At 37.2% G+C, this 16,634-nt stretch overlaps 1 protein-coding gene across 1 annotated transcript in view; it reads left to right on the plus strand.

The window, feature by feature from the left end:
- The window catches only part of NDUFS4 (NADH:ubiquinone oxidoreductase subunit S4), a 179,611-nt gene extending 165,961 nt beyond the window's left edge, over positions 1 to 13,650 (plus strand). Inside the window, exon 5 of the mRNA XM_004380460.3 lies at positions 13,433 to 13,650. Within this exon, the coding sequence (XP_004380517.1) occupies positions 13,433 to 13,536 (104 nt within the window). The 3' untranslated portion in view covers positions 13,537 to 13,650. The remainder of the gene's footprint in view (positions 1 to 13,432) is intronic.
- The last annotated feature ends 2,984 nt before the right edge of the window (positions 13,651 to 16,634 follow it).

Raw genomic sequence — 16,634 nt, forward strand, 5'->3', positions numbered from 1 at the left:
ATAAACAGAATACAATCCATAAGTAACAATGCACAAACACCAGAAGAGAAACTAGATAACTGGGAGCTCCTAAAAATTAAAATACTTAGGCTCATCAAAAGACTTCACCAGAAGAGTAGAAAGACAACCTACAAACCGGGAAAAAATTTTTGGCTATGACAAATCCGATCAGTGTCTAATCTCTTAAGTCTGCAAGATACTGCAAAACTTCAACAAAAAGACCACCCAATAAAAAAATGGGCAAAGTTTATAAATAGGCACTTCGCCAAGGAAGACGTTAAGGCGGCTATCGGACACTTGAGGAAATGCTCAGGATCATTAGCCATTAGAGAAATGCAAATCAGAACTACAATGAGATACCATCTCATCCCAACAAAGGCTAGCATTAATCCAAAAAACACAAAATAATAAATGTTGGAGAGGTTGTAGAGAGACTGGAACACTTACACACTGTTGGTGGGAATGTAAAATGGTACAACCACTTTGGAAATTGATTTGGCGCTTCCTTAAAAAGCTAGAAACAGAAGTACCATAGGATCGAGCAGTCCTGCTCCTTTGAATATATCCTACAGAAATAAGAGCTGTCACACGAATAGATACATGCACACACATGTTCATTGCAACACTGTTCACGATAAGAGAAGGATGTTAACAACCTAGCTGCCTGTCAACAGACAAATGGATAAACAAATTTGGTGCATCCACACAATGGAATACTACACAACGATAAAGAACAACGAAGCCGTGAAACATAACATGGAGGAATCTGGAGGGCATTATGCTGAGTGAATTTAGTCAGTCACAGAAGGACCAATATTGTATAAGACCACTATTATAAGAACTCAAGAAAAGGTTTAAACACAGAAGAAAACATTCTTTGATGGTTTCGAGGGTGGGGAGGGAGGGTGAGGGTTATTCACTAACTAGATAGTAGACAAGAATTAGCTTAGGTGAAGGGAAGGACAGCACACACTACAGGGGAAGTCAGCACAACTGGACTAAACAAAAGCAGTTTCCTGAATACAGCCAAGCATTTCCAGGGACAGAGTAGCAGGTGTGGGGGTCTGGGGATCATGGTTTCAGGGGACATCTAGATCAATTGGCATAACAAATTTTATTAAAACGTTCTGCATCCCACTTTGGTGTGTGGCATCTGGGGTCTTAAAACCTAGTGAGCGGCCATCTAAAATAGTATCAATTGGTTCCAACCCACCTACAGTACAGGAGAATGAAGAACACGATGGACACAAGGAAAGTGTTAGCCCAAGAGACAGAAAGGGCCACATAAATCAGAGACTTCATCAGCCTGAGACCAGAAGACCTAAATGGTGCCTGGCAGCCACAATGACCACCCTGACAGGGAACACAACAGAGAGTCCGTGACGGAGAAGGAGAAAAGTGGGGTGCAGAACTCGAATTCTAGTAAAAAAAGACCAGACCTAATGGTTTCATTGAGACTGGAGAGGTCCCAGAAGACATGGTCCCGGGACTCTCTGTTTGCCCAAAACTAAAACCATTTCCGAGGCCAACTCCTCAGACAAAATTAGACTGGACTATGGGATATAAAATGATACTCTTGAAGGGTGTGCTTCTTAGCTCAAGTAGATACATGAGACTAAATGGGCAGCTCCTGTGCAGAGGCTAGATGAAAAGGCAGAGAGTATCAGTAGCTCATTGAATGGACACGGGAAATCCGGGGTGGAAAGGAGGTGCTGTCACAGTATAGGGAGAGCAACTAGGGTTACAAAACAATGTATGTATAAATTTTTGTCTGAGAGACTAACTTGAATTGTAAACTTTCATGTAAACCACAAGAATAAAAAAGAAGGAAAAAGGAATCAAATCATTTTCCCTGAGAAACAGTATTTGCCTACTGATTTCAGAGTGACAATTAAAATTATAAAAATAAATATAGACGGTAACCTGACTGTAAAGAACCTTAGCTCATCCGTAGCTTTCAAGGAGTTAAAGTCTGCATAAAGCATATACGTTTATTCCGATAATTCACAGAGCCTTTGGTATCTAAGCAAACATAAGTAACCTTAAAATTATGCTTGGTAATCAGTTTCAACGTTCTGTCTTGCTTAGAAATGACAATAAATTATATTTATTAGGAACCTAGTAAGTATCCATTAATATCAGTCTAAGGTTTTAAGTTACCAAATGATCATAGAAATTAGTTTTCATGTTGCTGAAATAAAATTTTGGTAGAATAATGAATTACTTTGGTTAAACATTATTAACCTGACTGTACTATGCCCAAACAGAGTTAGTTATGGTAAGTCCCACATCAGCAAACCGAAACTTAAGTTTCTGTTTCTTTTAAAAGCCTAACCTTCCCAGGAGCTGAAACCCAAGTTAACTGATTGACTTTCCCAGAAACTGAAACCTAAGCTAACCAATTAGAACTTGCCTACTCAGTTAAACCTAGTTCAAAATTTCCCCTTTAACCCAAATAAGGAAAGAAAATGCCCATTAGCCGGTCTGAAATTTTCCCATTATAGCTTCCTTGTTCCTGTGTGGCTGTGACTACAAAAGTCTTTCTCTTTGTACCACTCCTGGGAACTCTTCTTTGACTTCCAGACCAGACATTCCCCAATTCATGAATTGAAAAATAAAGCTTATAAGTTTGTACACAAATTTAATATTTAAAATTTTAAAATTTTATTTATTTTTAACAGAAATTTACATTTTTTATGACCAAAAACACGAAGTAGAAATAATGCTAGGTTATTTAAATAGTAAACTTGTGTGACTTTAGAAAGAACATATTTAGGTAGAATAAAAATTTACGCCTGTGTTGTATTTAACACTGATAAATCAGAATAGCTGTTTTTATTAAACTATAATTATTAAATTAGGTTGGTAAACATTTATTTATCTACGTTATAAGAATTATTAAGAATTTAAGAACTTGAATTCTTAAAATATTTGAGTTAGTTTTTAAAGGAATACATTTTAAATCTAGTACACTTTAAGTATTAGAAGTTCATTGTCTTTGTTTTCTGCAAATTTTAGGAATATTCAGTTTATATAAGTTCTTGTTTTTCTCTGTAAGTAAGAACAGAGCTCCTTAAAGAGACTTTATAATCTAATGTGTTAATACCATCCAGAGGGAGAAAAACACACACAGAGAATGACTGGTAAAGGTTTTTTGAATTGCAGACACATTGACAAGACATGCAGACACGGAGAATGCTTATAGCTGTAGTTTTCGAATTTCAGCCATGGATCAATAGGAGACACAGAATTACAAAATTCACCACTCTATGCCAAAGATGGAAGAGCCCTGGTTGCACAGTGGTTAAGCGCTTGGCTGCTAACAGAAAGATCTGCAGTTTGAACCTACCAGCTGCTCCTTGGGAGAAAGATGTGGCAGTCTGTTTCCATAAAGATTTACAGCCTTAGAAACCCTATGGGGCAGTTCTGCTCTGTCCTGTAGAGTTGGGATGAGTCGAAATCAACACAATGGTAACGAGTTTGGGGTTATACCAAAGATCTGTTCTGACCTGCGTGGGTACAAATTCTTAATTGATTTGAACTCCAAATAGGCAAACAGAAAAGACTAAAAACCAGGTTCTCTGTCTTCTTTCACCTAACAGAGAATAGATCTCTATAAAACATTAATCCATTTTTACAGGAATCATGAAATGGTCAGACCATAAAACCAATTCCCAAAATTAGTAGAGAGCAAAATTAAAATTAGAAAAACAGGGTCAGTAAAGTCTCTTGCCACTTTGGATTCACCTCTGGGAGTCAAGAAAAGACTTGCCTGGCTTACACAAGAGGTTCACCACTTCTGTGACGCAGAAGTTTGCCTGGCTCTGGTTGGTGAATCTGTTGGGTTTCTCGGTGGGAGGTCCAAAGGTGTTAAAGGATATTTCCCAAAAAAAGGTAAAATCATGACTCCCGTATAGATATAAAAAGAACATGTGTTAAAGAATTTATTTTACTCATATGATGTGAGGGAATCAGGCAGATGTTACAACCAGTTCAAAGGATAAGTCAAAGCAGCTCGCATTTATATGGAGTAAAGGAACGTTGAGGTGAATTGTAAATGGATACAAAACTGATTTTTGTTTGGTTGGTTTTTTTGGGGGGGATCAATTTCTTTCAACTTAAGAAGAGTTGCAAAATGGCTGAAAGACAGTGGAGAGGAGTAAGATCTGATAATCTGATAGTGTGTGCTGTAGACAATGCATAGTTTTCCATTGAAACACAACACTGATAGGTAGACAGACAGACAGCTAGATCTTTCCTCCAACCCCCAGTCCCAGGTGCTAGCTGTCTTGTGGCTAGGGAGTTTGTTCAGCTTGATTGCTAAGACTTCTGAGAGACAGAGAGATGAATTCCTTACATCCCCTTTTGGAACTCTGAAATAATTTTCTCATAGAAATAGTGTTATACATGGTAGATAAGTGAGGTTACTAGTATGTTATGGATTAAATAAGATTCTGGAAATTCCTGTGCTCAGACCACACTCCAGACCAATTATATCAAAATCTCTTTGAGGGATTTTTGGAGACCAACCATCTTATATAGTTTCTAGAAAAATATCTTCTAGATTTCTAACAACTAATATTCAAAAAATTTACTTTTGGAACAGAAAAGCTCAAGCAATTGATTAGTATCCTAGTTTGTTTTGTGGCAAATTCTGAATAGTGTGGTTCCAATTACTGCAATAATTGTAATAATACTGTATAATAGCTATATTATTTGATAAGATAAAATTTAAGAGGGCCATTCACTATCACATCAAAGGTTTTTTGTTTGTTTTTTGAATTTTTTGAGAGGTATGGCAGCCATGGCAGGTGTAGGGTGTTAATAATCTAATAAATATTTCAGGTGCCTCACGTTTTCACCTTATTTGCTTGTTTAAATGATTTTGGTGGAAAAAATTGCTTTACCAATGTATCGAAAACACTACTATTTCAGCTCTAAAATATATATATTTTTAAAATCTAAGATACTTTTAAAGTATTCTGTGCTTCCTCCCCCCTTCCCACCCCGCCGAAAAAATTAACTACTTGGGGAATTTCAAAGTAAAGGGACATTTAAAATGAAATTTCTGAAAAACTATTTTGTCATCCCTTTTCCCCCTTTAGATTATATTTTAGGTTTATGGAAGAGTAGCCTCTTTCAAGTCCTGTGAAAGGTGTTACTTTCAGCCAGGCATAATGTGGATACATAGCCTGGTGAGGAATCTTGAATCCATCCAAGTACCAATGTACCTGGCTTTGGCCTCCCAAAGCCTTTGCTATTCTGATCCCATGCCTTGGTTAGCAATGACTGCCATTTATGTCAGTTTGTGCCAAATTATGTTTCTTGTTTTGCGTACAACTGTAGAGTAAGAAAAATCATTAAACTGTTCACGTCTGAACGAATGGCAGTCAGGGTTTGAGATAAGGTTATTAGAGGAGAAAGACGTTTCACAGGTCTTGAACCAAGGTTACTAGAGGAAAGCATTTCATTAGTAATAAAGCACTGATGAATATTTCTCTATATTTTTGCATTAATTAACCACAAATAACATGGCCTGTATATAAAAATGAATGGAATTAGTTTTCTTTCTCTGTCTCATACATGCAATTCACAAGTTAACTGTTGTGGTCTGGTTTTGTTCACACGCCCCACCCCTCACCCCAGTAGCATTTGAAAAGATTGCATCAAACATTCAGATCATTGGAAATAGAATATCCCAACCACAGTCTAGGATTTACAACATAAACTGGCATATTTCTGAAAAAGAAATTGGGTATAGGATATTACAGATCACATTTTAAGTTTACTGCAGCATTTGCCAGAGGTACTTCTCTGATACTAGGGCTTAAAGTTCAAAATATCTTTCTGAAAGCATTCCAGTGTGTGAAACACCAAAGGGAGTCAGCTTCTCGTCATTTAGGTGCTGGTTGTTGGATTTGTGGCTAATCCATGCCATATGGCTGCTCTCCTCAGTGGGAAGTGACGGCAGCCCTGGGAGCTTTACCCCATCCCTGGGGCAGCTGTCTTGGATACAGTTGCTTTGATCTTCTTCTGCAGCACAGCTGGGAAGAGCAAGAGCTGGTTTTCAGTATCCTAACAGGACAACATATGGGACCACTGTCAATGTAGACTACACCTTGATCTTTGTATAAGTATTCTTTAGAGAAAGAATGCAAGTGTTTTCATTTCCATGATCTTGTTCAGGAACACAAGTTTATTTCTTTCAAAAAACAACAACTTATTTTTAGGGTTGAAGAAGACGTTCTATAGCAGTTAAAACTTTTAAAAGTAAGATTCCATTCTTAAATTTCTTCATATTATTTTGTGCAAGTTATATTGCATTCTTTCTTTTTAGGAACAAGTTTCAAATATGAAGTAGAAAAGATGAGTACAATTCATGTAACTTACCTCATTATTAAAGACACATGTTTACTATCCTTTCGAGTGTTGTTATTCCTACAGTTATTTTGTCTTTTTAGCTGAAGGTTCTCTGTTTGGTCCAGTAGCCTTTATATTGCTATAATATTATAAAAAGTAATTTGAAAAAGATTGTAGTATGAAGTATAATGGGAACAGTAAATTTGTTCATGCAGACACTCTAAGGTAAACACTTTGTGGGGTGGGGGAGTGCTTGGAAATTTGGTCAGAGTCTTAACAATATTTAAAAAAAAGAGCAGCTTTCCATTATAACATCAGCCCTACATAGTAGACTCTGACTTTAGGTTGTTTCTTTCTTGAATTGTCATCAGCCTTTCTCATATCCTTCTTTGCTTTTACTTAATCAGAGAAGCATAGTTGCTTGTGCAGCTTTAGGAACAAAGTTGTTTCTTACCGAAAAATGTGAGGGAAAGAAACTTCTCTCTATATATCCTAACAGTCATGGGTGGTGGTTGTGGTAGAGTAGTAATGTTGACATGAATCCCATTAGTAAACGCAGGTTTCTTCCATGTGTATTTTTGTTTGTTTTTTCATAGGGTGCTTTGCCCATCCACATTCCAGTCCCTATAATGACACTTCTATTTATTGTTGTTATCACCATCAACAGTAACTATAATCTGGCTCACAATTCCCAGAAGCCAGCTCACTCCTTAGTTACCAGGAGAAAACCTAAACCGGTTATTCTTTTATGTATACAAAACCCTAGTCTTCTCACATTGCAGTAACCCTGACAGCATTTTGAGACTACATAACTAGAACAGATAATAGAGCCATGTCTGAGTTCTGAAGCAGTAAAAAAAAAAAAAAAAAACTTCCTTTTCTCCCAGATGGTTGAGAGACATAGTAACTGAGTAAATGAGAGAGTGATTATCAGGTATGTGTTTGTGTGTAGTAAAAAAAAAAAACCCAAACCCATTGCCATCAGGTTGATCCCAACTCATGGCGACCCTATGTGTTACAGAGTAGAACTGCTCCATAGAGTTTTCTTGGCTGTGAACTTTATGGAAGCAAATCACCAGGCCTTTCTTCCACAGTGCTACTGGGTGGATTCAAACCATCAACCTTTCAGTTGGCAGCAAATTGCAAACCACTTGTATCACCGAGGAAGATTTTGTGTATAGTGTCTGTTCCTAAATACTTCCAGGTGCTTTTTCACTTCTTCAGTTCTTCTTATGTGTCTTTATTGGGCTGGAGATTGTGTGTTGGGAGGCAGTGGAGAGAGAGGGTATGGGGGAGGGAACATGGATTCTCTTACCCATTGGTTGCTAAGAAAAGATCCTGGGGGTCTTGGGTAACTTGCCAATGATCATTATAACCAGATAGTCAAAGAATCTACAGTAGACTAGAAACCATTTCCTTCCTCTACAATTGGTGGTGAGCATATGTGGAACCGAGATTTAATTTCCAGGGATTCTTAAAACAGTCTTTTCGACATATTTTTTAAAAACAAAAGAAAAAAGTTACAAAATCATACCGCTTGAAAGGAGGAAATAAGGTGAAATAGATAAAAATTGGAGTTGCAGAATATTTTTAAAGAAATGCATTTTTATTTATGAGGTAGTTAGGTGCATATTTTTAAAGTCCACTTGGCTTAAAATCTGGTTTTGCCGCTTACTAGCTGTGTGATGTTGAGCTGCTTGTTTATCTTCTGTGTGTTTTGTTTTTCCCCATAAGTGAATATAAAATTAGGATAAATATCATGCCTACCTCATAAAGGCAAGCAACCTATAAACTCAAAAGCGTACATTTAAAGCACTTAGCACAGAGCCTAGAAATACCAGGTACCCTCCTGCCTCTTGCACTTGCTGTTCTTTTTGCCTGGAAGCTCTTTTCCCAGATAACTTGCTTCCCGACCTCAATTGTTATGACCTCATTGGGGTCTTTATTCAAATGTTACCTTTTCAGGGAGTACTTCCCAGTCTGCCCTATCTAAAATGTTTTCTCCTTAGTAGTTGTCTTAGTTATCTAGTGCTACTCTTAACAGGAATACCACAAGTGGATGGCTTTAACAAAGAAAGTTTATTCTCTCACAGTCTAGTAGACTGGAAGTCCAAATTCAGCATGTCAGCTCTAGGGGAAGGCTTTCTCTTCTCTGCTGGCTCTGGTAAAAGGCCCTTGTCAATCTTCCCCTGGACTAGGAGCTTCTCTGTGCAGGAACCACAGGTCCAAAGGACGCGCTCTGCTCCCAGCACTGCTTTCTTGGTGGTATGAGTTCCCTCAATCTCCACTTGCTTCCCTTTCCTTTTATCTCTTACAAGAGATAAAAGGTGGTGCAGGCCACACCCCAGGGAAACTCCCTTTACATTGGATCAGGGATGTTACCTGGGTTAGGGTGGTGTTACAATCCCACCCTAATGCTCTTTAATGTAAAATTACAATCACAAAATGGAGGACAACTACACAACACCGGGAATCATGGCCTAGCCAAATTGATACACACATTTTTTGGGGGAACACAATTCAATCCATGACAGTAGTGAATCACATCTAATATTATTTTTAATCTTATTTATTACTGTTTTCATACCTAATATATTATGCATTTACTTGTTAGTTTTTCTCTCCCTACTAACCTGAAGAAGTCCAGGAATCTTTTGTTTTATTCACCACTTTAACTCTGGTGCCTATAACAGTTCCTGACACAGAGTAAGCAGTCAGTAATATTTATTAAATAACAACCTAGGTGCCCATCAACGGACGAATGGATAAGCAAATTATGGTATATTCACACAATGAAATACTACCCAATGATAAAGAATAACGAATCTGTGAAACATCTCATAACATGGATGAATCTGGAAGGCATTATGCTGAGTGAAATTGGTCGCAAAAGGACAAATATTGTAAAAGACCACTACTATAAAAACTCAAAAAAGGTTTAAACACAGAAGAAAACGTTCTTGATGGTAACAAGGGTGGGGAGGGAGGGAGAGGGGTATTCACTAACTAGTAAGTAGACAAGAATTAGGTGAAGGGAAGGACAGTACACATTACAGGGGAAGTCAGCACAACTGGACTAAACCAAAAGCTAAGAAGTTTCCTGAGCACAACCAAACACTTCGAGGGACAGAGTAACAGGGGTGGGGGTTTGGGGACCACAGTTTCAGGGGACATCTAGGTCAATTGGCATAAGAAAGTTTATTAAAATGTTCTGCATCCCACTTTGGTGAGTGGCATCTGGGGTCTTAAAAGTTAGCGAGCAGCCATCTAAGATGCATCAATTGGTTCCAGCCCACCTGGAGCAAAGGAGAATGAAGAACACCAAAGACACAAGGAAAATATTAGCCCAAGAGCCAAGAGGGCCACATAAACCAGAGACTCCATCAGCCTGAGATCAGAAGAACAAGATGGTGCCCAGCTACCACCAATAACCACCCTGACAGGGAACACAACAGAGAGTCCCTGACAGAGCAGGAGAAAGGCGGGGTGAAGAACTCAAATTCTTGTAAAAGGACCAGACTTAATGGTCTGACTGAGACCAGAGGGACCCCAGAAGACATGGCCCCTGGACTCTCTGTTAGCCCAAAACTAAAACCATTCCTGAAGCCAACTCTTCAGACAAAGAATAGACTGGACTATAAGACATAAATGATACTCATGAAGAGTGCTTCTTAGCTCAAGTAGATACATGAGTCTAAATGGGCAGCTCCTGTCCAGAGGCGAGATGAGAAGGTAGAAAGGGACAGGAGCTGGTTGAACGGACACGGGAAATCCGGGGTGGAAAGGAGGAGTGTGCTATCACAGTATGGGGAATGCAGCTAGGGTCACATAGTAGTGTGTGTATAAAGTTTTGTATGAGAAAGTAACTTGAACTGTAAACTTTCATTTAAAGCACAAGAAAAAAATAACATTTATTAAATAAATAGAAAATGTTCAGTAAATATTATTTGTTATTATTGTTATACCTGCTTCATTGTATTGAGTATTTTTCGTAAATATCAGCAACATTTGCTGATTAATGTAGGAAGTGCTTGAGAAGTTTATAATGTTAAAGATTATCATGCCCAGTCTTGTTCACATCATTTGCTTACCAAAACTGGCTTCTATAATTAACAACTACATCAAATTGTTGTCATTAGTTGCCATTGAGATGGCTCCCAACAACCTTCTGTATAACAGAATGAAACATTGCCCAGTCCTGCAGCGTCTTCATGATTAACTATATCTAAAGCATCAAAAATTCAAATTCAAAATAATAGACTTCAATGTGATGAAATTTTATTTATATGCGTGCTTCCCTTTATATAGAAAATGTATTGCTAGGAATTGTGAATCAAATTTAGGAGAGATATAATAGCTTAACATTTACTGAGTGCTTACTCTAAACTATACATACTATATATAAATACTATAGATAGCATAGCAATTAAAGGCATGGGCTCCAGAATCATCTGTGTTTAAATCCTGATTCTGCCTCTTCCTAGCTGAGTGGCCTTGTGCTAATAACCTTCCCATGCTTCAGTTTTCTCAGGCGTACAAAGGCGGTAATATTCATTCATGTAAAGGTTTTACAAAAATGCTTTTCTCACAGAACTCAATAAAAGATTATTAAGTGTCAGGTGCTTTCTAAGCACTGTACATGAGTTGTTTAATCCTCATGACTTTATGAAATAGATACTATTATTATGCCCTTTAGTAAATGTTTTGAAATGCAAATAAACACTTCTTAATATACTCATTTTATAAGTTTATGTTCCCTTAAAGTAAGATACAGCTTTGCAAGTTTTATTTTTTTTAATGAATAGGAAAGAACTCAACATTTTACTCTTTGAAAGTAAGATTGGGTTGAGCAGGTGAATTGAATCTGTATTTTCTCTTCTGGATTCTAATGTTTCGTTTGTATTCTAAAAACAGTAGTTTTATTTGCTTTCCTGCTTCCTCATTTCCTTATAGCAAATGGACTTACTTTGAAGGTTAAACGAATAATTTCTTGTATAAGGATCAGCACAAAGCTGGTTCCTGTGAGGTGGAGGTTAAAGATGTTCCAAATATCTAACTTTGTGAAGCTGTCATCTCTAATATCAGCTACTCCCTCTCGCCTCAGTACTCACCCTTATGTCTTTGGGTTCGCTGATTTGCTGCAGCGTCTCACAGAACTCATGAACACTAGCCATAGAAAGGAAATGGCTCACGTGGTTGTGGAGGTGGGCAAGTCCCAAATTCATGGGTCAGGCATAGACTTCTCCCTGGCCCCCAGTCTGTTGCTCAAAGGCACTCAGCTTTTTTGTTCCATGGGCCGGGAGGCCCAATGCACTGTCTCCTGCGGGTCTCTGCTGCGGGTCTCTCCCTTTGTGGTGGTGAGCTCTCCTCTCTGCTCTGGAACTGTCTCTCTTTTAAGGCAAAAAACTGACCAGTCCCTTCAGTGGGCCACAGTTATCTCATTTGCACAGCCCTACCCAGTCACCTGGGTGGGAGTCACAAGACCAGGGCTAGAAAGGCCACATAGAAAAATAATCTTACCACAAAGGTCAATGGAGTTTTAGCAGTGGAAATGTAATTTACTCTGGAAAAAATAATTTAAATGTTAAAATATTCTGTTAAATGTTACTGATCTGACATTTTACTTTTTCAGATGCTGAAATAAGCAATAATAGTAGTATTCTTTGATAATTTGAGTTTCATAGGTTTCACTTTTGTGGCAAAATTGAATTTTAGCCTAGGGACTTTAGAGACATAAGCTTTGTGGCAGCAAGTACTCACGAAAACACTGGAACTCGCAAGAACTCTCAAGATCAAGAAACTCACTTAATTAGACCATATTTTATATATAGTCTAATATATATATGAAGCCCTGGTGGTGCAGTTGTTAAGAGCTACGACTGCTAACCAAAAAGTTAGCAGTTCAAATCCACTTGCCCCGCCTTTGGAAACTCTATGGGGCAGTTCTACTCTGTCCTATAGGGTTGCTATTACATAATTAGACAATATAATATTCATTTGGGGCATTTTATACATGATTGCATGATTCAACCATGAAACTCCAAATATTTGAAGATGAGTTATTTGAAGAAAAGTCCTGAGAGAGAAGAATAATTAAAAAACTAAAGGGATGGAAAATAGATCTTACAAGGAAAAGTGAAAGTTATAGGGGTTGCTTAGCTTAGGGAATAGAAGGTGACTTGATTATATTTTAAAAGAAGAGGATATTGATTTGGTTGAACCCAATGTCAGAAGAACTGAAGAAAAACCGAATTTAAGTTAAAGCAGAAGACATAGGCATAAATAAACCCAGGTTTCAAAATTATTAAATACTGAAAAGGGCTTTGGAGAGAAGATATAAACTCTCGGAAGACAATAGACAGTTGATGCTAGTGGTTGTCAAATGTCTATGCATAAAAATCTCCTGGGGAGAATAGTAAAAAATACAGATTCCCCAGGTGTCACCAAATGTTCTGATCCCATGGGCCTTTGGTGAGGCCTAAGAACTTCCTTGTGATTTTGATGAAGGTAGCTCTAAAAAAAATGTTGAAAAACTTTGATCGTAGCTTGTCAAAGACTAAGGGGCTAAACCAGGTAATCTCATGTGGTCCATTCTAACTCTGTGATTTTAGGTATATATGTATGTGCATGTATTTGTGTATCACTTCAGATGAACTCTGAAGTGTTGTAAAGGCACGCACTTTTAGATGAACAGTAACACAGGTTATATTGTTCAGTGTGCTCATGACTACAATTACTAAAAGGAGTCACATGTTAAACCACATAGAGGAATGGAAGTTTTTACATGTTATATAGCCTTTGGAAATTGAGCAAGGAGTATTGAGCAAGTAGAAATCAAATCATAGGTTACACCTTTAATTTGAGATCTAGTAAATCATCTTCAGGCAATGTTTGGGACCCTCTTGTTACACAGGATTATAAGGGAACAAATTACTAAGTAAGTATTTATATTTCAGATGTGTTGGCATTTACTTGTGATGACAAATGAACACTAAATTTATAAAAGTTAGCCTCTGCTTGCTGTGTTCTTTAGGTATCTTCTTTAATTCTGTTGCTGTGTTTTCTTTTCCAGGATGGAGCTATGACGTTGAAGACAGAAAAGTTCCAAAACCCAAGTCCAAGTCTTATGGTGAAAACTTTTCTTGGAGCAGAAGAACAAGGGTATCCACAAAATAGGTTGGCACTGACTATATTCTGTACTTGGCTGTGAATAAAGTCAGCTGTGTAGTATTTATAGTCTATGTATAATACATCTCTTAATCTCCTAATAAATTTGACCTTTAAACTACAGACGCATTTTGTGATGTCTATTTAAAATATTTTTTTGATGTCTCAAATTGAACATGTTACAGATTTCCTATAGGTAGTGGAGATTTGAGGTAGTCATACCTCAAGGAAATTTTGGTATTTAGAATCTATTAAAAGGAATGCTTGAAATAGTTTTTATAAACTGCCAGCTATCGTTACGAAAATACTGTCTTAGAAATTCTTTTGTTTTATTATAGGTAGAGAAGTACATGATAACATTACAGTTCTGATAATCCTAAATCCTAATCTCATTACTGAAGTTCTTTAATTAGAAGCTCTGGTGGCATAGTGGTTAAGATCTATGGCTGCTAAACAAAAGTCAGCAGTTCAATCCACCAGCCATGCCTTGGAAACCTGCGGGGCAGTTCTACTCTGTCCTACAGGGTAGTTCTACTCTGTCCTACAGGGTAGTTCTACTCTGTCCTACAGGGTCGCTATGAGTCAGAATCTGCTCCATGGCAGCGGGTTTTTTTTTAAAGGTACTTTGAACCTGAATGAATTGTGTTCATACTAATTTCTACCCACAATTCAACACTTAATGATTTTTTGTGAGGGCTTCAGGTGAATATTTTATATTATGAAACTGAAAGATTTAGAGAAAATGAAAATCAGTTCATTGTTGGGGATTTTTAGTGTTCCTGTTGTTTTTTGGAAATAGAAGAAGATACATGCTTTTGTTGTTTGTAATCAGCAGGTCATAATGTATGAGTAATTAAGCTCATACTTTTGCCAACTCTTCAATAAATGCTTTGTATACTAATCCTCATAATAACTCTATTAGATAGGCACTATTATTTTCCCTGTTTTGAAAATATATAAATCAAGGCTAGAGGGATTAAGTAACCTGCTCAAGATCACATAGCTCCTCAGTGCCAAAGTTAGGACTTGAACCTAACTCTCTGTCTTCACAGTCCATACTGTTAATCAGTTTAATTATAAAGAAATAGAGTCGATTATTGGCAGATGATTTCCATGGATTGCTAAATGTTCTGCGATGATTCAAAAAATATATTTCTTACATTTGCATTTCATAAAAATACTAACGAGCTAGCCCAGCTTAAAACCCAAGAAAATACATCACAGTATAAATTTGTACAATCTTGTTTTGGAGAACATATAAGCAGTATTTTTCAAAATGTTAACTGTATATTCCGTTTAAATGTAAATATTCCTCTTGTAGGCAAAAAGTCTATACATAGTGTACCTGAATAAATGAACATACTTATTGCCGAATTATTTTTAATAGCTAATAAGTTGAAACAATCAAAATGTCTATTAAAAGAGGAATGGTTAAATGGAGTAGTATACAACTATTTAAAAAAAAAACAAGAAATATGTATACATCTTGATTTGTGATGAAGTTTAAGATACATTCTTAAGTGGAAAAAAAGCAAGAATAATAGATAATATCTGGGGGTTGGGAGTACAGCAAAGACTTGTTTACATGCACCTAGAAAATTTTGGGAAAGACATGTAAGAAGCTATTAACAGGGATTTTACTGGTTACCATTGGTTGGGAAGAGGGGAAAGACATTTTTGCCTTTATTTTTCTTTATTTTAGCTTTTTTTTTAATTACTGTAAAAATATCGTTAACAATTATCAATTCAATGTTTTTCACTCACAGTTCAGTGAAACCAGTTACACAATCATGTTGTACAACCATTACCAACATCCATTGCCATATTTTCCATTGCCATAAACAGAAACTCAGTGCTAGCTACTCTAAAACTTGCCCTTGACAATAGACTAAAGTAAATGGAGGAAATGATAAAGTCAAAGAACTGAACAAAGATTTCAAACGGCAGATCAAGAAGACAAAGTAAAGTATTATAATGAAATATGCAAAGACCTGGAGTTAGAAAACCAAAAAGGAAGAACATGCTTGGCATTTCTGAAGCTGAAAGAACTGAAGGGAAATTTGAGTTGAGATATTGAAGGATTCTATGGGCAAAAAATTGAATAACGTAGGAAGCACCAGAAGAAGATGGAAGGAATACACAGAGTCACTATACCAGAAAGAATTGGTTGACATTCAACCATATCAGAAGGTAGCATATGATCAAGAACCAATGGTACTGAAGGAAGAAGTCCAAGCTACACTAAAAGCATTAGTGACAAAAAAGGCTTTAGGAATTGATGGAATACCAATTGAAATGTTTCAGCAAACGGATGCAATACTGGAAGTGCTCACTCCTCTGTGCCAAGAAATTTGGAAGACAGCTACCTGGCCAACTGACTGGAAATGATCCGTATTCATGCCCATTTCAAAGAAAGGTGATCCAGCGGAATGTGGAAACTGTCGAACAGTATCATTAATATCACATGCAAGTAAAATTATGCTGAAGATGATTCAGAAACAGTTGCAGCAGTACATCAACAGGGAACTGCCAGAAATTCAAGCTGGATTAAGAAGAGGACGTGCAACAAGGAATATATTGCTGATGTCAGATGGATCTTGGCTGAAAGCAGAGAATACCAGAAAGATGTTTACCTGTGTTTCATTGTGCAAAGGCATCCCACTTTGTGGATCATAACAAATTATGGATACCATTGCGAAGAATGGGAATTCCAGAACACTTAATTGTGCTCATGTGAAACCTGTACATAGAACAAGAGACAGTTGTTTGAACAGAACAAAGGGATACTGTGTGGTTTAAAATCAGGAAAGATGTGCGTCAGGGTTGTATCCTTTTACCAACCTTATTCAATCTCTATGCTGAGCAAATAATTTGAGAAGCCAGACTATATGAAGAAGAACGGGGCATCAGGATTGGTGGAAGACTCATTAACAAGCTGCAGATGACACAACCTTGCTTGCTAAAAATGAAGAGGACTTGAAGCACTTACTGATAAACGTCAAAGACTACAGCCTTCAGTATGCATTACACCTCAACATAAAGAAAACAAAAATCCTCACAACTGGACCAATAAGCAACATCATGATAAACGGAGAAAAGATTGAAGT

Source organism: Trichechus manatus, unplaced genomic scaffold (assembly GCF_000243295.1).
Source record: "Trichechus manatus latirostris isolate Lorelei unplaced genomic scaffold, TriManLat1.0 scaffold00074, whole genome shotgun sequence".
In the NCBI taxonomy this organism is placed as follows: Eukaryota; Metazoa; Chordata; class Mammalia; order Sirenia; family Trichechidae; genus Trichechus; species Trichechus manatus.